At 38.6% G+C, this 21,532-nt stretch overlaps 1 protein-coding gene across 1 annotated transcript in view; it reads left to right on the top strand.

The window, feature by feature from the left end:
* The window catches only part of ABCA4 (ATP binding cassette subfamily A member 4), a 111,156-nt gene that overhangs the window by 89,048 nt on the left and 576 nt on the right, over positions 1 to 21,532 (top strand). Inside the window, exons 29-46 of the mRNA XM_070941069.1 lie at positions 1,865 to 1,959; positions 3,202 to 3,234; positions 4,581 to 4,686; positions 4,809 to 4,883; positions 5,421 to 5,590; positions 6,966 to 7,143; positions 7,425 to 7,540; positions 9,809 to 9,956; positions 10,383 to 10,506; positions 12,898 to 13,027; positions 13,563 to 13,683; positions 15,353 to 15,415; positions 15,509 to 15,615; positions 16,418 to 16,559; positions 17,802 to 17,936; positions 18,755 to 18,858; positions 20,208 to 20,300; positions 20,455 to 20,704. Coding sequence (XP_070797170.1) covers positions 1,865 to 1,959; positions 3,202 to 3,234; positions 4,581 to 4,686; positions 4,809 to 4,883; positions 5,421 to 5,590; positions 6,966 to 7,143; positions 7,425 to 7,540; positions 9,809 to 9,956; positions 10,383 to 10,506; positions 12,898 to 13,027; positions 13,563 to 13,683; positions 15,353 to 15,415; positions 15,509 to 15,615; positions 16,418 to 16,559; positions 17,802 to 17,936; positions 18,755 to 18,858; positions 20,208 to 20,300; positions 20,455 to 20,704 — 2,190 coding nt within the window. The remainder of the gene's footprint in view (positions 1 to 1,864; positions 1,960 to 3,201; positions 3,235 to 4,580; positions 4,687 to 4,808; positions 4,884 to 5,420; positions 5,591 to 6,965; positions 7,144 to 7,424; positions 7,541 to 9,808; positions 9,957 to 10,382; positions 10,507 to 12,897; positions 13,028 to 13,562; positions 13,684 to 15,352; positions 15,416 to 15,508; positions 15,616 to 16,417; positions 16,560 to 17,801; positions 17,937 to 18,754; positions 18,859 to 20,207; positions 20,301 to 20,454; positions 20,705 to 21,532) is intronic.

Below are 21,532 nucleotides of genomic sequence, written 5' to 3'. Positions count from 1 at the left end.
TGTTGTCCTTAAAATGAGCATTGTGCCATTGTGACATAAATTCAGCTTCTTTTCCATATCTATGCAACATCCTAATATATGGATATTAGGAACTCAGCAATATTCATTTTTACATTATCTCTTCTTGATCCTCTGACCCTTTATGGTGCCTTTGATTGAGCTGAGATAGAGTTTCTGGCCCAGCGCTGGGTGAGTTTCCCTGATAATGGTAATGGATGAATGATTAATGGCAGACTTGAACCTGAGTTACCCTACTTCTGATCCAGCACCTTAATTACTACAAGTTTTGCTTTCCTTTGTTTTTGTCTTTTACCATTAATCAATAAAGTAAAGTAACAAAATCCTCTGGGCTGAGTATAGTTTATTGAAATAGTTTTACAAACATTTAAACTTTTTTGGGGGGGTGTCTTTTTTAAGGAAAAACAGAACATTAAGCTAGGGGCTACTTAGCTGCAAAAATTGGATGATTTCTAGATGACAGCACAGAAGTAGAGAAGACCTGATAATATAAATTATACTATTCTGATTGCATCTAAAGTAGTATTGTACCTTCATATAGAATTTATAATACTCTCCAAGGCTGGAGTTCAGAAGTGACAAAGAACATTTTAGGAATGTAAGTATCATGGGACTTTCCTCGCGCCTCAAAAGCCCTGTTACTCATTCCATCCAAAATGAGTCCAGGTTGGAAAAGACTGTGAAGAGATGATAAACTGTAATAAAAGGGCATTAGTAATGGGAATTTTGATCATAAGTTCTTTTTAAGGGTACACAGAGATTTTGTTTAGCCTTGTCAGTGCAAAATAAAAACTCATAATCACATAAATTGTTCTTTCTAGAAAACAGGGATGTATTAGGAAACTATTTCCAGACTGCTTTGCCAAAGATTACTGGATAGGTTATAAAATTGCTATTACTTCAAAGAAAGTATCCCATATCTTTTCTATGGGAACGCAACACTGCCTCTCAGTGGCTAAATTCACATTCTTCATGAATTTTACTTGCTAGCTACAAAAGAATTGTATATTTCATCAATTATCACAATCTAAAAAGAAATGTGTTCATTTAAAATTGCAGGAAATGTGAAGAGTCTTTTGGCACTTAAAAGATTAATTATTGAGTAAGATTTTGTAACTCACAGTCTGTTGCATTAAACTGATTAGACTTTAAAGTGCCACTAGACCAGTGGTGGGTTTTAAATGTTTTTACTACCGGTTCTGTGGGTGTGGCTTGGTGGGTGTGGCATGGTTTGATGGGCATGGCTTGGTGGGCGTGGCTTGATGGGCATGGCAGGGGAAGGATACTGTAAAATCTCCATTCCCACACCACTCCAGGGGAAGGATACTGTAAAATCCCCATTTCCTCCTGATCAGCTGGGACTTGGGAGGCAAAGAATAGATGGGAGTGGGGCCAGTCAGAATTTTTACTACTGGTTCTCCGAACTACTCAAAATTTCTGCTACCGGTTCTCCAGAACTGGTCAGAACCTGCTGAAACCCACCTCTGCACAAGACTGTTGTATTTATTCTCTAAAATTACAAACGTGTATATGTGTTTAAATCTTTATAGCTGTCTTATAGTAAAAGTCAGGCTTTAAATGTCACTTGCCAACATTTTTAGCTCCCTGCTTACAAATCTTTTGAAGCATTCAGCAAATCCAATGTGGCTTTTAGTTATTTTATGTGGCTTGAGATCAAAATATACAAATAAAATCCCAAAGGAAGACAAGGCAGCTTTCAGTTTCCAGTGAAATAACACTTATTTTAATCTAAAACTTTCCTATGAGGTCTTTTCTTGCCTCTGAATCTCTGAAATAATAAATTATAACCAGAAAGAATTTAATGAGTATTTTCTTCATCTTATAGAGGGTTCAGCATAGTAGAGAAATTCTTCAGGATCTCACTTACCGAAATATTTCTGATTTCTTGGTGAAAACATACTCCACCCTAATAAGAAGCAGGTTGGTTGGGACTTTTCTATTTATACATTTTCAGGTTCAGAAGCTGTATTGGCACATAACACTAAACTGTAATGGCAGGTTCCCATATAAAACTAGTAAAAAAAAGAAAAGAAATTATACGATCGTTTTGTGTGATGAATGATTCTAGCTAGGAACTTGTGGCAGTTTGTATGAATAGATTGTTGATACGGTCCTAAGACTTCTGAATAACAAGTCAGCTGTTCAGTTTTCTGTGGGTTTTTTTTCCCAGTTGCATCTAACCATAATACAAATATGCCATGGCAGCATATTTTTTTCTGCCCTGTCTCCACGATGTTGAAAAGAGGAGGTTGTATGCTATAAAGAAATAAATACAGTAATGTCAAAACTAACCCAGTACCTGGGTTTTTTTTTAATTAAGGGGATTATTGTTATGATGCTCACCAGTTTTTGTGATGCTTCTTCTCACCAATTCCCAACCAACTGGCCTATTCTAATTATTGCTGGGCTTTCACCAGTGCACTTTCTTCCCTCTGCACTCTTACTCTGGAAATACAATACTATCCTCTGGCCTTGAGGCATGAAGGAAGTTGAAACTATCTCACATTATAGAGCGGTTTTTATTTGTAGTTTATGCTACAATTCCAGAGCAATCAGGTACTTATTATGTAGCTTTCCTACTAGCTAACAAAAACATCTGAACCATCTGTAGCGGTACTGCATTTTGCTAGTCAGCTTCAAAAGTGCAATCAAAGACATTTCTAAATGATAAAGTTCCACCCATTACCGGGTAATCCTTGCTAGTTTTTTGTTTTGTTTTTTAATTTCTCTGTATAGACATTTATTTGTCTGTTATGCTGGCTTCTAGCCATAATAAACTTTTGCCTTTTGTCTATCTGTAAAAAAAAAAAATCTCCATGAGGTTAGATTATGCACATTTGTACAGAAAAAGTACTGAGCAAAATACACAGCAAAGAATTATTTTCTATAACTTGTACTTTCATAGCTTCTGTGCAGGTCAGATGAACAAATAGTGGTCAGGAACAGGGATTAAGTGTACAGACTGCATAGACTCATCCTTTTCACCAATCCTCTGAAGAGGCTTATAAATTCCTAAAGTGACATCTCAGTCAGCAGAATAGCCACAAAATCCCCAAGTTGATCCTCATGGCAAAGATATAATTTTGTATCTGAAAGAAGTTTAATTAATGCAATATATTAAAGATCATTACATTTTTAATATTTTTTTATTTTTCTTGGCAGCTTAAAGAGTAAATATTGGGTCAATGAGCAAAGGTAGGACCACTATGTGCTGTTTATCTTCTGTTGGTTTTTTTTTTTAGTCTAAAAAATTTGATTTCAAATAAATGACAAATAATAAGATAGGCCGAATCAGTATTATTATGTCTTAAATACAAAATAGAGGGTTATGCTTGGTTTGGAAACAGTACAAATAGTCCCCACTTTCTTCAGTGACCATTCAAAAATATAACGGTGCTGAAAAAATAATTTTATAGCCCATTTATGACCATGTATGACCTTTGCAGCATCCTTTAGTCACGTGATCACCATTACAGTGTTGTTCTATGTCTGTCTGCCCCGTCTTGCAGAGCAGAGAAGAGATTGCAGAGAAAGGGTTTTCAAGAGAATAAACTGCTCTTCTACACATTGAAAGCAATGTAATATTACCAGCAGCTCAGCCCTGGGAGCCACAGGCATGCTCCACAAGCAGCTTATAGGCATTTGAGCATTCCAAAGGGCAGGCAAGTAGTTAGGAGGCAAACAAACAAGCCAAAGCTGTGATATTGACTAATCTTGTCTCTTTCCAGCCAGGAAACATAGTCATGGGATTTCCCACCTAGTGACTGCTTCGCTTAGTGCAGGGGTCAGCAACCTGCGGCTCTGGAGCCGCATGTGGCTCTTTCACCCCTCTGCTGCGGCTCCTTGTCATTCAAAATATGCGTCACAACTGCCAATGTGCGACATCCGCTGGCACGCAATATATTGAACTTTTCAACCCCCGATAGGCCAACCATAGATAAATCCAAGAAAAGAAAAGTTTCAGAAGAAAAGAGAACGTTTAATTCAACTACATATGCTAGTTTTGTGGCCGCTCAAGAAATAATTAGGCACGGGAAGGGTTTTGTGGCTCCTGGTGTTTTCTTTTTTGTGGGAAATGGGTCCAAATGGCTGTTTGAGTGTTTAAGGTTGGAGACCCCTGGTTTAGTAGCAGACTTGCTAGTTACGATCAGGGTCATTAGCTGAGGGCTTTCTGTATTTATTTGGTTTGTGCAATTCACTGTGAACAATGAGAATCATATTCCTTTTTGTCTCAAAGGTGTTTTTTGAAAAGGCAACTAGACTATTTTTTATTGAGGAAGAAGAAGAGGTTTCGCTTCTTCAGATGAAGCTTCTTGGATGAGAACCGAAATGCCTTCTTCTTCCTCAATAAAAACAGTCCAGTTGCCTTTTGAAAAAGCACCTTTGAGACAACTATGACCTGGAGGACTGAGAATCTCCATAGACATATTCCTTTTTGGGAGAGAGGTACTCGAAGGGAACTTTTATTGTGTTCATTATCTATTAAAAGTGGAGTATGGTTTGCCTTTATAGAACTGAAGATTATGTAATCTTGTATATAGATATGGAGGAATTTCCATTGGAGGGAAACTTCCAATACTGCATATTACCGGAGATCAAATTGTTGATTTTATGAAGGACGTTGGTCGAATGATGAATATAACAGGGGTAAGAAAGAACTCTTGCATCTGCTTTGTCACTTGATTGTCATCAAAACTAACAATTTCTTTAGTATTTGTAACACTAAAATATAAACAAGGAATTCTGAATCTTCGTTTTCTGCCGTCTAGGGTGAAAGAACAAGGATTGCGGCTAAAGAAATATCAGCTTTTCTTAAATATATGGAAACTGAACACAATATTAAGGTATTTTAATACTTAGTTTCCTAAAATCTTGCATAACTCAATCACTGAACAATAAGTGATCAATAAGGCCCCGTTGCGAACGGATAGTAAAGGTAGGGAGAACCCACCCCTGCTCTACATGCACATTAATGGATTGCTGCTGTTATTCAAACCAAAAGAAGAAGAAAAAAACAAGTTTGATTTCTGCCTATTTAAATATAAAAATTGAGTAAAGACAGAGAGAAAGGAAAAAAGCTGGGAAGAAGTTCCAGCTTTCCTTGAATTCCAAGGAACAAGCAAATGCTAAATAGGAACAAGAGGAAAAAAAATTGAAAGCATGAAACTATCAGCCCTGATTTGTTATGGGGGGAAAAACCCAGAGTACTAGTGTGCATATAATAATAAATAAAGTAGATATGAAAACTGTTCAGTTTCTGTCACTAGCAGCATGAGCCGTTAGGCAACATGCGCCAACCTGTTGCTTGTTCCTGATAAAATCAGAATTTTAAAGGATTCTGACTTGGCTGAAGTGTGTAATCTTCTCCATTGTTCTTCCAGGTGTGGTTTAACAATAAAGGCTGGCATGCGATGGTCAGTTTTCTCAACGTAGCCAACAATGCAATTCTGAGAGCCAATCTACAACAAAATAAGGATCCAGAAGAATATGGAATAACTGCTATTAACCATCCACTGAACCTCACTAAGGATCAGTTGTCTGAAATCACTGTGTAGGTAACATTTGTTTGCTTTTTAAATTCTAATTCACTCCAATTGCAGTTTTAATTCTATTCCTCCTACTCCCTCCCTTATATGTAGCAGGTCTGGACACCACAGCTTAAAGCTTAGAAAAATATGTCTTACTCCTTACTAGCACTGATGATGTTACCTGATATTAGAAGGATATTAGAAGGAAAATCCATGTGGTTCAAGTCTAAGCCGGGAATAAAATAAAATGGCTGATTAGAAAGAAAGTTTAACAAAAATAGTGTGCAGTTCTGGGTTAGCTGAACAATTAGCTAGATGAGTGCCAGGATTTTTATACAGGTCCTAAAATGCTGCTGGTGGGGGGGGGGAGGGATTGTGCAATGAAGGGGCTTTATTTATTTATTTGTTGCATTTCTATGCAGCCCAACTCCCAAGGGACTCTTGTGTTCTGAAAGGGTGTTGGGCAATTCCTATTGTGGCTATTGACTTTCGTCCTGTGCTGGATCTTGGTTGAGGGGCTGCTGTACTAATCCTACCATTCTGCTTTTGTTAGCTGCCAAACTTTGCTGCAAGGAGTTTCGAAATATCCTGTCTTGAATGGATTTTTGCCTGCAATATTTGCTTTGCTTCTGAATGGAGCCATCTAGATAGTTGGCTTCCTCTTTCAATAAGCTCTTTATCTCCTTAAATGCTGGCATCTGCTGCGGGCTATTAAGAAAGGCTGCTTTCTGCCTCTAAAAACATATTTCTCTTTTAGGGAAATATAATATTCTGCCTTTTTTAAAAATATTTCCCAAACTATTTCATTCTTCTGTGGAGAGGGCTTCCCACACTGGTTTGGTAAGGAAATGTCTGCAAGAAAACAAGCAGGCTCAGAGAGCACCAAGGACCCATCATTCAACCCGGAGCTACAAATATTCTTTATTAGTAAAAATATGTCTTGTCGGCAAGCTAAAAATATTTATACAATAGTACTTTAAAAATGCATATTGAACATCACACAAAATTGGACCCTTACAATAAACAATCTCAAGCTAGTTATATTAACTGCTATATTTATACACAGTTTACAATAAATGAATGAATGATGGGAAATGTATGGTTGCTTCTGCAACAGCAGCCCAATATTTCTTTTACCAAGTCACAACCGGTTCAGATTCCTTTCTCCCCCAGTAAAATGAAGCAGGAGAAAAGCTCAACAATGCAGCCATAGTAAAAGTTTAGCACTAGTAGATTCTGTCAGAACCATAGGAGAACTGGGACTGTTGTCTTCAGTGGTGAGTGTACAATCAACTATGTCTAATGTCAACCTTGTGGTGAAATATGAACCTAACGAGAAGTAACTTTTGCGGCTTTTGGTTCTGGCTTATTGGCTGTCCTTGACATGTCTCACTACAGGCTGACCACCTCAATAGATGCGGTTGTTTCCATCTGTGTGATCTTTGCCATGTCTTTCATCCCAGCAAGCTTTGTCTTATATCTGATCCAAGAACAAGTGACAAAAGCCAAGCATCTCCAGTTTGTCAGTGGTGTGAGCCTTTTTGTTTACTGGTTCACCAACTTCCTTTGGGACATAGTGAGTTATTTTGCTTCCCTTTATATACTTTTTCAACCAGATGCTACTCACCAGTAGCATCTGGTTGACAATAATCATGCTGTTGGCAATTACGGTGTAGGTAACTTTCCACAAGTTTTTCTTCCTGCCATCTTTTTTTTTTTTTTAATATAACATTGTTTTCAAAAAAATCAAGTAAGACAGAACAAGCTAATCTCTCTTTACTTATCTTACTAAAAGCTGTCTTTCTGGATAGCTCTTCAATTTAATACTTACTGTATTTTTCTTTTCCTCTGCGCCAGGTGAATTATATAATGAGTGCTGGCTTAGTGGTGGCAATATTCATGAGTTTCAAAAAGAAAGCATACACATCACCAACCAATCTTCCTGCGCTTATAATATTGCTATTGTTATACGGGTAAGTTATATAGATGTCTCATTAAATGTGTGAAATGAAACAAATATTAAAGTACATATTTCAATAAACCTTTTTTTTTTTTTACCATATTACGTCAATTCTGCAAAACTCTACAGTTTGCCTGCTTATTTCCTAGAATAATTCAAAGTTTGGTTAATTACTTAAAAAACGTTACAAATATTTCTTACTTAACCTTCTGCAATGGGGGGAACCGGCAACTTGGTGCCTGTGCCGGACTTATATCAATTCTGCTGCGATCGTTAAGGGAAGCTCCGTGGGTTATTAAGTAATCACATGACTATTGTACTACTGTATTATTGTAATGGTTGCTGAAGAAGGCAGTTGGTAATAATTGTGTAATGCATCATCTTCTTACCTATCTGTGTTTACTCTATAATGCCCCTCTTCATGCTTCCCAAGCTTTGTAAAGTTTCACAGAACTCAACTCTCTCCCCACTCCTTTTTAGTCACTTTGTGAAACCATTGGGTGAGAATGGGATTAAGTATACTGATGATACCCAGCAGTGGTAGGTCTCAAAATTTTGTACTACCGGATCTGTGGGCGTGGCTTGGTGGGCATAGCATGGCTTGGTGGGCATGGCAGGGGAAGGATACTGTAAAATCTCCATTTCCTCCCCACTCCAGGGAAAGGATACTGTAAAATCTCCATTCCCTCCCAACTCCAGGGAAAGGATACTGTAAAGGATTCATGACGAAATCCGGCCATGAATGGTGTGAATGAGTTTTTAATGTTTTTTAATTTTTCAATGTTTTTTTATAATGATTTTTTAAATGTATTGTGAGCCGCCCTGAGTCTTCGGAGAGGGGCGGCATATAAATTTAATTAATTAAATTAAATTAAATTAAATTAAATTAAATTAAAATATCCATTCCCTCCCCACTCCAGGGGAAGGTTACTGCAAAAATCCCCATTTCCCCCCAGTCAGCTGGGACTCGGGAGGCAGAGAATAGATGGGGGTGGGGCCAGTCAGAGGCGGTATTTACCGGTTCTCCAAACTACTCAAAATTTCCGCTACCGGTTCTCCAGAACTGGTCAGAACCTGCTGAATAAGGCTTTACAACATTCTCTGGGCGGTCAAGCTTAATACAAAATTCCAGTTTATTTAGAAGCTACACTGAATATTGTGATACAGGACAGGTAGTTATGGGAGCATTTTGCTCTACGGTATGACATTACTACTTAGCAAGATGCACTAATTCTTAGTTTCTATAGGTAGTTCAAGGTATTACTTGTCATCTATAAAACTCTTCATGGCACAGTGCTGGGTCATTTGCTATTTGTCTCTAATTATTTGTGCCCATGCTACACAATCTGCGAGGGTTGGTATGCTCTGGATACTTTCTATTAAACAGTGTCATCTGATTGGATCCAAAAAGTGGGCTTTCTCTGCACTGTAACCTGTAACACTGTAACAGGATCGGGGAGGGGAGGGGAAGGGAGGGGAAGATACTTTATTGTCGCTTTGAATGTACACTAATTGGCATACATTAAAATAAATTTTATTTGCATACAGCTCTCAAAAAGTCACCACCTCTAGTATATACTACATAAACATGACAAAATAAATAAATAAACAAATAAATAAATACAAAGTTATGTATATACCCACATATATTATATGACACACAGAAACAACACAGTCTAGTCCAGATGAATACATGTTCATGGCGAGAAAACTGAATCAGATAACCAGATAACCCTAATTCTACCTATTTTTGATAAAGTCTTGAAGACCAGGCTCTTTCCTCCAGCATTGGCTCAGTAAATTAGGTGAGCTGGCTTCAAGTAATGTATGTGGCCAGTTGATTATAAGCTCTGTTAGTTATGGATATATGAGCTGCTTTTGGTGTGACATGCTCTTATATTGTTGATATTTTTAACTGGTTGCTAGCTAGCTGCCCAAAGTCACATAGCAAATGAGCAACCACATAAATTGAATAAGTTTACAAATAAAGGAATAAACAACCCTTTTTGTAAAGTTTCTGCTCTTTTGAATGGTTTCAAATGTTCCTTTTCAGCTGGCCTGAATAATAAACAGGCACTGAAAGGATGAATCTTTATGCAGACAAATAACAAAATGGCTTTTTTTGTTTTATTAAAACAAAAGTCTGTAACAACATGGCCATATTTCATTCATCATTGAACCACTTTATTGTTTATTATACCACCCTTGGAGAGCGGGGCCTATGACTATATTTTGATTAATTGGATTATACCATTTTTGTTTCTCATTGTTCTGTATACAGATGGGCCATAATTCCTATGATGTACCCTGCATCCCGCTATTTTAGCGTCCCCAGCACTGCCTATGTTGTCTTGTCTTGCGTTAATCTCTTCATTGGTATTAACACCAGTGCGATTACATTTATTCTGGACCTCTTTGAAAATAATGCGGTGAGTGACTTTTCTTAGGCTCAATTGTAATGAGAGTACCATACATTAGCTATGCTCCATTATGTCAGGACATGGTTCAATATACTGTATGCTTCATAAGCTTTAAGAGATAATGAAAGTTTAAAAGGAGCAGCTGCTACAATGGAAAAATCAGAAAACATTTGATATTCACGAACCTTTGCACTGTGTCTAAATGTTCCAGCATAAGATAATCAGATATTATGGAAAATTATACAGAAATGTTGCAAAATGAGGAAATCTCTTTTATAGGTTCCATCATGTTCCTTTTCTCAGGAAAAAAAACCCCTTCTGCTATCCAGATTTCCTGAATTCCTACTGTTACATCTTCACATTAAAATATGTTATTAATCAGGATGTATAATCTTGTGAATTCGAGCAAGACCAGCATCTGTGTTTCTTTTTCAGCCTCTCCTAGAATTCAACAAAACATTAAAAAAAATATTTTTGATCTTTCCTCATTTCTGCTTGGGTCGTGGACTCCTTGACCTAGCCATAAACCAAGCTGTGATTGATGTCTATGCACGTTTTGGTAAGTACCAAACGATGGGAGATTGTTCTAGGATGCTCTATATTGAAGTCAGTCATGAACTGCTACTGGGATGAATCTTCTGCACTTTATCCATGCTTTGATCAAGGAGGGAAAACATTTTCACTCAGCCCTTAGCCTTTCCTGTATAACTATCTGCTATGAACCCTGTTGTTGCCTCTATCTCAGAGAGAATCCCATCATCCTGTTAGACTTAGAATAACTTTATTGTCACTTTGAATGTACACTAATTGGCATATATTAAAATGAAATTTTTTTGCATACAGCTCTCAAAGTCCACCTCCAGTATACACTACATAAACATGACAAAATAAATAAATAAATACAAAATTATGCATATACCCACATATATTATATTATACTGTGAGAAACAACTCAGTCTAGTTCAGATGTATACATGTGCATGGCGAGAGAAACAAATCTTGCGAGTTTACCAGACGGATGGCATGGGGAACAAAGTTGTTACAGAATCTGGTAGTTCTGCTAGAAATACTTTGAAACCTCCTCCCAGTGGGGAGCAACATAAGCAGTATCCTGAATGACAGGAAGCGAACATCCTTAGACCTATAATCTTCTCAGCTGTCCTTACCACTCCCTGAATGGGCTTTCTCTCTGAGGCACTGTTGATTATTCCCCAACTGTGTTTGTTTTTTTCTTGTAGAAAAAACAAAAGTGGGAAGTCCCCACAACCAGCCATTCTACAGGATGAGTGATCAAATTGCCCCTTGGAGCAAATAGTGCCAAAGGGAGGGGTTAGGGAAGAAATCCTGGGAGATGAAGCTGGCCATAGCATTATTTCCCCTCAATGGGAAATGACTTGGTCAGCAACTCTGAATGAAATATTGCAAAACTGTGCTTGGATGTTTCCTGAATTATTTAGAGAGAGACATGTGAGATCTGTAGCGTTACTAACCTGGCATATTTGCACAACTTCTTTCATACGTGCAATCATAACAACATATACAAGAGGCCTTTAATATTAACTATCAAACATTCTTGACATTTGATACCTTCAAATAGAAAGAGATGGTAGAATATCAGAGGCTTGCTTAAGTATACCGCTTTATTCCCCACAGGGCTGTCAGCTGAGGGCAGTGCAATTAAATATTTTTCTTTCCCTAGTTTAAAGATGCATTAACATCCCCATCAACTTAATCCCTATCTAGATTAAGAAATAAAATATTCAAGGCTAGCTCCAGAAAGACCCTTGTCTTGGGTCCCCCCACCCCATGTTAATTTCCTTTCCTGCAGTCCATGAGTTGGCACAAAATTATGCTGGTGTACTCTGCCTTCATTGCTGAGTGTGATTCTGCCTCAGTAATGAGGCCACCGACTGGCACTGTCTTCATAGATTCACACAGGATAACTTAAAGAAAGCGACCAATTTCTCTAGTATCCTTGCCAGAGGGGAAAAACAACCACCAATTGTTCTCCCTAGAAGAAGAGGCGAATCTTTATTTTTATTTATTAAACTGATATGCTGCCCACCTCACTGTTACAGTTATGCTGGGCAACTTATAATACGGCAGAAAGGTAAAAAAAAATAATGCAAAATGATTACAATTAATAGGATTATATAAGAAACTTAGAACTAAGAGAACAAGTGACATAAGGATGGGGATCTTCTCTTCTCCCTATTAACCTCCCCAAATGTAGGGGGCCCCTATCAGGAGCCCAAGTGAACGGGCAAAGCCAGGTGGGGTCACAGCAGAAAAGACTCTTCTTCTGGAGCGAAATTCTTCGGCAGACAGGATACAACGTAGGGCTCTTCTGCTAGAGCGAGTGGGATGGGCCAATCCCATTGGGGTGAGTCAGTTCCTCAGAGCTTTCACAGATGGATAAACCTAAAATCTGGTTCTGATATTACTCTGGAACAAGCACCCCTTCGCCTGGCAGTATCCAGCCTCAGAGATAAATGCCTGCAGAAGTTGTTGCACAGTTTGGTTGTCTATGCATCTCCTTTCTCAAACTTCTCTCCTGCTTTTGTCCTGGCAGCCTATTCTGGATGCCCATTAAAAAGATATCCAGACAGATAAAGAGGAGAATGTGAATAAATGGTTCTTTAAAATCTAATCAGAATGGATCCATCCTCCTGCTTTGGCATCCCTTGTTTAAAAAAAAAATAACACATGCAAATACCAATTTGATATTTTCATATCAAAAACAAAAATCTTTTATCTGATACACCTTGTTGGCACAGAGAAGTATATAAATTTAAATCAGTGGTGTGTGGCAGGCTGTCTGTTCTTGATCTCCAATTGCATGAATTGGATCTGAACAGTTGATGACAGGAGGGGGAAATTCTCTGTTTCTGAAAAACTATATTTTATCGTTGGGCCGTTCAAACTGATTTTTGTTGGTTTCATTCTAAAGGAGAAGAACGTGTCTCGAATCCATTGCGCTGGGATTTTGTTGGAAAATACATGCTAGCTCTGGCAGTGCAAGGTGTGGCCTATTTCATTCTGAATCTTCTTTTACAACACAGTTTCTTGTCTACAAGATGGTACGTGGGAAAACTCCTGGCTTCAGAGGTCTTGTACTGAAATTTGTTTTAGAGAGTTAATAAATATTGTTGGGGTGGGAGGTGCTAGGGCTTACATCTGCCATGAAAATGGGATCCATATAAGCTGCTTTTCAAGGGACGTGGTGGCTCAGTGGCTAAGACGCTGAGCTTGTCGATCAAAGGGTCAGCAGTGCCGTGTAACGGGGTGAGCTTCCCTTATTTGTCCCAGCTTCTGCCAACCTAACAGTTCGAAAGCACGTAAAAAATGCAAGTAGAAAAATAGAAAAACCTTTGGTGGGAAGATAACAGCGTTCTGTGCACCTTTGGTGTTTAGTCATGCCGGTCACATGACCATGGAGACGTCTTCGGACGGCACTGGCTCTTCAGCTTTGAAACGGAGATGAGCACCACCCCCTAGAGTTGGGAATGACTAGCACATATGTGCAAAGGGAACCTTTACCTTTACCTTTACCTTTACCTTTAGGCTGCTTTTCAAGTACAAGCTGAATAAACTCACTTATTCTGAGTTTTTCAGGTTTTTCAAAAATACTCTGGAGCCTATTATGGAAGAAGATGAGGATGTTGCAGAAGAAAGAAAGCGAATAATGAAAGGAGGTAGTCAAAACTATATTTTGAAATTGCAGGAATTGACTAAGGTAATTTTTCAGGAGTTATTCTAAAATATTTGTCTCCTTTAGCTTTGCTTTGGGAAAAAAAATTAAGAAATACTTGCTTGTTTGAGGCACTTCAGGGGTGACCTATCAAGAGTTCCTATCAATTCAAGAATGAAATTACCTCCAGCTCTTCAGAGGTGCAGAAGAAAAAATAAATTATAAAAGAAAATACAGTGGTTTCAGGAAGAAAAAAAAAGAGATTCAGCTTTCAAACAAAGCCAGCATCTCACACAGCCAGGAGGGGAATGCCACTGGAGTCCTATGCCAGTGCCTCGGTGTTATGAAGGCTGGGAAGGATTAAAACAAGATCAAACTAAATCCCTGCAAAATAGAGCTGTTTATTGATAATCACTCCAGCTTGAATACAGATAGGGTTGTAGTTTCTCGGGAAACAAGTCTGCAATTTGGGGATTTTTCAGCACTCTGCCTTGTATGTATGTTTGCAGGTATCCCGAGAAAATTAAAACAAAAATGGACTCTCTCTCTCTCCCTCTCCCTCTCCCTCTCCCTCTCCCTCTCCCTCTCCCTCTCCCTCTCCCTCTCCCTCTCTCTCTCTCTCTCCCCCTCCCTCCCTCCCTCTCCCTCCCTCTCTCTCTCTCTCTCTCTCTCTCTCTCTTTCTCTCTCTCTCTCTCCTCTCTCTCTCTCTCTCTCTTTGTATGTGTATACTGGTATTTCATTCAATTGTGTCTAATTCTCAGAGATTGCTTAGATCGGCCCAGCAGTTTTCTTGCCAAAGTTTTTTTAGAGGTGGTTTACCATTGCCTCCTTCCTAGGGCTGAGAAAGAGTGACTGGTCCAAGGCAACTCAGTTGGCTTTGCATCTGTGGCAGGACTCACACTCTCCTGGTTTCTAGCCTGATGCCTTAACCACTACACCACTGGCTCTATATATCATTGCATATATTATATGAAAATCAATATTCTGGAAGACATACAGTATCTGTTATACTTTGTTATGTAAACTGTATATAAAATAACACATGTCTGTAGGGCTTTTTTTATCTTGACTTGCTATTACAGGTAGTCCTCGATTTACAACCACAATGGATCCTGCCCATTAAGGTCATAAGTCGTGCAATTGTAAAGCGAATCAACCATGTGACTGATCAGATTTTACAACTTTTTTTGTGGCATTTGTTCAGTGAACGTCATGGTTGTTAAACAAACCAATTGTTCATCATGGGGCCAGTTTTGCTGAAAATGAGAAGCAGATGCCAGTTTTTGGCAAAAAAAAAAAAAAGGTCATAAAAGGCTGTCATGTGATTGCAGGACATTGCAAACAGCTGTAAATGAGACTAGAGGGGGCAGCTGCCAGAACTTCGGTACTGGGTCATAAATACACCTATGGAGATCCATCATGACCGGTCGTAAGTCAAGGACTATCTGTAATAGTGAATAATATGTTTGCATATTATTTTCTATTGTGTTGTGCTGGTTTTCTCCAGTCGGTACAATCCAGATACTTAGGAATACAGTTACTAGTATCTTTCAATTAGCCATGATCATGACAACAGGACTGGGCAAAAGAACAATAGTCCACAGTATCTGGCGACTGCCTAGTTGGAAAAATTTTGCATTTTCCTCTTGAAATAATACATGTCCTTCAACTGTCTTCACATGAGGGTTTCTGTTGAAAAAATTCTTATTCCAGATATATGCAGGAAGACGTATACCAGCAGTAGACAGACTCTGTGTTGGTGTTCGTCCAGGAGAGGTGGGTTATGTCTCAGTTATGCAATGCATTTTGAATTATTTCTTTTCCTGTAAAGCTCTAGAAGTAACCAGCGTGTCTTAAATTATAATTTAGTGCTTTGGTCTCTTGGGTGTGAATGGTGCTGGTAAGACAACAACGTTCAAAATGCTGACTGGAGATATTAAGGTAACATCAGGAGATGCTGTTGTCGTTGGTCATAGGTAAGTCCTGAGAAATATCAGAACAGTTGAGTTCAAAGATCTGCAGATGTTTCTTTATATCTACTAACTGATAATTGCCATCACATTGCCCTTAACAATAGGTCCTTATTTCCTGTTAGGGATATGGAGAAAATACTTATTACTCTGTATAATGGCTCAGGTTCAAGATCTGAGCGCTCCGCAACTGGGTGAGCTCCCATTACTTGCTCCAGCTCCTGCCCACCTAGCAGTTTGAAAGCATGCAAATGCGAGTAGATAAATAGGTACCACTTTAGTGGGAAGGCAACAGCATTCCATGCACCTCCGTGTATGTGATCTTGAAGTTGGCTGTTCTTCCTACACAGATATGAGTCTACAGCGAGGATTTGAAACGTTATAGTGGATAGGAATATCATTTTAAAATTTAGCATGTACTCAACTTTGTATTGTTTGCAAAGGATATAATTCGGTGCAGATGGAAGAACAAAGTTCTGTATCCGCATTATTTACAGAAGGTGTATGTTTAGCTGTCTTATTTCATCACGTGGTAGAAGTGAATAATACTTTAATCTGTATTTTTATTTTAATGTAAAGCCATTTTGAATAATCAGTCAAGCTTTAACGAACAGGGATTTAACTTGATTTATTCTAATCAATAACTTAATGTATTACTTTAATCTATTAATTACAAGGTTTTATTTAATAAATTATTGTTATACTTTAGCTGGATATTTTTTCTCTCTAAAACTACTCTGCTGATTAAATCTGGCTCTGTAAAGATTTTTCTTTTCTTTTTTTCTTTTATCACTTTCCCTTTTTCTAGCATATTGACCCAAATCTGGGATGTTCACCAAAACATGGGCTATTGCCCACAATTCGATGCTATTGATGAACTTCTGACAGGAAGGGAACATTTGCTTCTCTATGCCCGTCTGCGTGGTGTCCCAGAAGCTGAAGTTGAGAGGGTAGGAATGATGATTCTTTATTTTCTGTGCGTGTTTTGGGCTACATCTAATGATACCTACACAAAAAAGATGGCTCCTGCTAGAACAATAGATCGTATTGATTCACATTAAACTTTTAAAGAAAAAATACAGTGTAAATTGCACTGTCTTTTGACTCTGCACACTGCACTGCTATTGTTTCTATTTCTACGTAGCAGTCTTGCACATGGTGAAATCAAACTACAAAACAGGTTCTTCAGTTTACAGAGTGTATTTTCAAATGTGCACACATGAAACTTAAAGTAGTGGAATTGTTCTTGCTTAAACTGGCAATACATTTCAGTTAGAGTAAAAATCTCGTACATGCATATGTATACTACAAATAAAAATTGCTGAGCACATTGTAAGCCGCCCTGAGTCTTCGGAGAAGGGCGGCATATAAATCAAATTAAAAAAAAAAAAAAAAAAATTATGAATCTCACAGTATGAAGTGCATGGGCTGAAGTCCTTCAGCACTCATTGCAAGATGGTAAAACCTTTCTCAGAGGCTGAGTTCTCATTAAGCCATCATGTGGTTTGTCTGTGGTTAGCTAAGCATGATCATGAAACTCCCCACCATTTCTGGCTTGGTGGGTGGATTAACAACTTTTTCAGATAGCGGGCACCGTTACATGGTATCCTGGGTGTCCAAAATAAAAGACATAAATCGTTTCAAAGCCCATTAGATTTTGGCAATCTTATCCCTAAAATCATGTCTGTATGAATATCATTTAGAAGTCATCCAAAGTTAGTTCTAGTTTTCAGCTCCAGCTTCATTCTAGTCCCTTCTACTATGACTTTCTCCTCTTCCATTTCCCTTTGGCTCCTTTTCCTCTGGAATATTACCAGAACATGATATTAATTCAACATGTACATAAGGCGTACCAGAGATTGATAATACTAAAGGACATGAGCTTCCCATTGAAGCATCCTTTATGACTACTTTCCCTAATCTGATGTCCTCCAGATTATGACCATCCTTCATGGAAATCATTGTAGTTTTGATACTAGATTGGGGTAGGCCATTTGGTGAGAGTCCCAATTATAAATCCGTATAACGGATTGAATTAAAACCACAATATTTTACATTGATGAGCTTGTCAATCAGAAAGGTCGGTGGTTCAAATCCCTAGTACAGGTCTCCTGTGTGAGCAGGGGGTTGGACTAGATGACCTCCAAGGTCCCTTCCAACTCTGTTACTGATCTTGATTTCTTTTTCCACAGGTGGCAGAGTGGGGAATTCAGAAACTTGGTCTGTCGCAAAATGCAGATCAGTTGGCAGGAACGTACAGTGGTGGCACCAAGCGGAAACTTTCTACTGCTATTGCACTAATAGGTTGCCCTCCCTTAGTCCTGCTAGTAAGTAGCTTTGTGACAAGGTAACTATTAGTTGCCAAAACAGCTCTGGAAAACTGAGGAAGAAATTCACTTCAATAATTTTTGGGACCAAAGCTTTATCCAACCACTATAGGTCAGGTGCAAAGAATCAGGACCACACATTAAGTTCTAGGTGTGATGATTTATTGCTCATGCTTATACACATGCTATCAGCACTAATAGGCACTAAATAAAGGTCAACAGAATTCAAGAGTGGATGGACCTAAATCGTACGAATGTATCAACTCTAGGCTGATTCCGCTCTTAACTCCACCCTTAGACTTTGCCTGTCCTTCCCCTACACCAGAGGTCTTCAAATTTTGCAACTATGCTGGCTGGAGAATTCTGGGAATTGAAGTCCACAAGTCTTAAAGCTGCCATGTTTGGGGACCCCTGCCCTACACCATAGTTACTTTTGGTTTGGAAAAGCTCTTTGCAGAATCTGCTAATAGTCTGTCTTTCCTTTTCTACTCAACGAACACTGCTAAGCTAGATCACGCTATTTTAGACAATTCTTATTGCTGAGGTACACCTTTTCTTCTGAAAGATGAGACACATAGCATCTAGACCTTGAAAAAGTTACGTTTTAGCACACACAAGAGTAAGCCTGTAAAATGCCCACAGGAGGAAATTGTGTTGGATATGTTCATTGCCTTGAGTTATTTGTAAAAATAATAAAGGTGGGATACAAATAAATAACTGGAACTCTGAGAATATTACTTTTTTTTACAAGGGAGGGGACTGCTTCACCATCTATTCTTGAGAAAACTTATTAGTTGGCTATATTCCTGTTCTCATAGGATGAACCAACTACGGGAATGGACCCTCAGTCCCGACGCTTCTTATGGAACTCAATCTTCAGTGTGATCAGAGATGGAAGAGCTGTGGTTCTTACCTCCCACAGGTAATGTAAGACCTGCTCCCATCAAGATAAATTGAATTGTATATCCTGGTTAACACTCACAGCGCATTCAGATGCTTTTCCTCCACTTCAGATTTTAGCTGGGAAACTCCCATGTCAAGGAAAAGCCTACCTTTCCCCTTCACTTTCTTAAGACAAGGAGAATCCTCAGCCCCTTGATTCTGCCCTTCCTTTAAGGAATTACTGTCTCCTGGCATTTTATCCTCACAGCAAGCCTGCTGAGATAGAATAAGCTGGGAGATAATGGCTGGTTCAGGTCATTGAATTAGCTTCATAGAGGAATGGGGGAATTGAACTCGTTTGTCTGGGCCCATCCCAGTGTGCATTACAATAATACTCTACTATCTCCTTATTTTACTTTTTTAAAATTACAATTTTGTGTCCCGATAATAATGTTTAATTATTCCCACCTGCACTATAAATCTTTAGATTTTAGGTTTTGCTAAAATGGCTTCAGAGAGGTCCACAAATTATACAGTGACAGCAATTTATTTCAGTTTGTTTAAGTTGGGAATGTATGTACCCACTCTCCACTTCGTTTTTAATCCATTGTAGGAGGCAGCAGAGAAAAGATTATCTTCATATCACTTGAGGGTATCAGAAAATTGGTCTAGTAGCAACCCCCAAAGCTTTGGGAAATGGCTGCCTCATACTTGGAGAATACAGGTGTTTCAGTCTTAGCAAATGCCTTGACTGTCCTCTAGATTAGAACAGGGGTCTCCAACCTTGGCAACTTTAAGCCTGGAGGACTTCAACTCCTCCAGGCTTAAAGCTGGCTGGGGAATTCTGGGAGTTGAAGTCCTCCAGGCTTAAATTTGCCAAGGTTGGAGACCCCTGCTCTAGAAGTCTTGCAGGTGACTTGCACCTGCTTTTTATTTGCCATGATTTTTTTTTTTTTAAAAAAAACAGCTTTGCAGAACAAAACATCGAGAAAGAATGGTGATGGTTAAACATGAGAATGCTCCAAATGAAAGACAACAGCATATACATTCTATGAGATAGTGTGAATTTATAGCAAAAGCTTGTTAAAAAGCTTTGTAAATGCTAAAACGTGAATAAAATAAAATGTAAAGATTGATGACTGCCAGCATTACCAATTCTTTATCCCCATAGGGCAGTGTTTCTCAACCTTGGAAGCTTGAAGATGGGTGGACTTCAACTCCCAGAATCCCCCAGCCAGCACCGCTGGCTGGGGGATTCTGGGAGTTGAAGTCCACCCATCTTCAAGCTACCAAGGTTGAGAAACACTGCCATAGGGGATCCATCTGTTGAAATCAGATTCTTGTTTTGTATGTTAAATGTAAAGTGCAATGTGTTTCTCATTTTACAAGCATGGAAGAATGTGAGGCGCTCTGTACACGCATAGCTATCATGGCTAAAGGCACCTTCAAATGTCTGGGCACCATCCAGGATCTCAAATACAAGTAAGCTGAAGATTGGTATCTCCTGTTCATGGTTAAGGATTTATGAAAGGATGTAATTTAATAATTATGTGCTTCCTTTATGAAGTTTCTCATAAAATAAATGTGAATATTACTGCACAAGCTTATAACTTAATGAACCATGGATATCTTACAGATATGGAGATGGTTACATTGTTACCATGAAAATCAAGGCGCCTAAACTTGGCTTACTTCCAGATCTCAACCAAGTAGAACAATTCATGTGCCACAACTTTCCAAGAGGGATACAGAGAGAAAAGCACTATAACATGCTGCAGTACCAAATATGTACCTACTCACTGGCCAAGATCTTTAGGTTGATTCTCTCCAACAAAGAGAACCTAAATATTGAAGAATACTCTATCTCACAAACTACTCTAGATCAGGTAAATTAAGTTATTCTGAAAATGGAAATCTTCCACAGCCCAACTACAGAAACTATTTCAGTACTATATATTAGAAACGGGGGTAATTCAGTTTCCCACTTTGGTGCAGAAGTTCATTTATTTAAAAGTGCAGTTGAGTCACATCCAGTGGGACAATTGACATTTCAGCAAGCACTTATCTTTTAAACATTTTTTGTAGTTGCAGAGGAATTTCACGATAATCATGGTTTGGTTTGGTTTGGTTTCAGATTTTTTTGTCTCTGTAGAATAGTGATCCATTGCTGCTTATACCCCCTTGGTATGGATTTAATGCAGATTTATAAAGGCAAGGAGTGTTGCGGTCCTGCCCCTAAGGAGGTACATCCTGTGGCACCCAGAAGAAGGCCTTCTCCATGGTGGCTCCCTCCTTCTGGAACTTCATCCCTCCAGAAATTATACTGCCCCTGAACATGTGGTTTTGCCAGCAGGCCTGGGGAACCCAGAGTGGGATGGAGCCCATTAAATGGCTGATATGAGTGTATGTTGCCACCAAGCGGGTGGTTGGGGGTTATTTTATTATTTTCTGATTTTTTCTGATTTTTATTCCTTCTACATTGTGTTTTTATTTTCTGTAAGCCATCTAGAGTAGTCATCGGAAGGCTGCCATATAAATTTAAACAAACAAACAAATGAATAAATAATAAAAAATATTTTGTTTGCAGAAAAAAGTTTTGTTAAGTATGCCAACTTTCAAAATCACCCTAAATTAGCATACTATTACTTCTACCAGATCAGCCTGTGAATGAAAATCACTGGGGGAAGATTTTTTTTCACCCAAATCTTATTAAC

This window comes from Pituophis catenifer, unplaced genomic scaffold (assembly GCF_029215685.1).
Source record: "Pituophis catenifer annectens isolate HBS135680 unplaced genomic scaffold, rPitCat1.0.hap2 SCAF_3, whole genome shotgun sequence".
Lineage (NCBI taxonomy): Eukaryota > Metazoa > Chordata > Lepidosauria > Squamata > Colubridae > Pituophis > Pituophis catenifer.
Note: the sequence above shows the minus strand (reverse complement) of the source record. Positions and strands in the feature narration are given on the sequence as shown.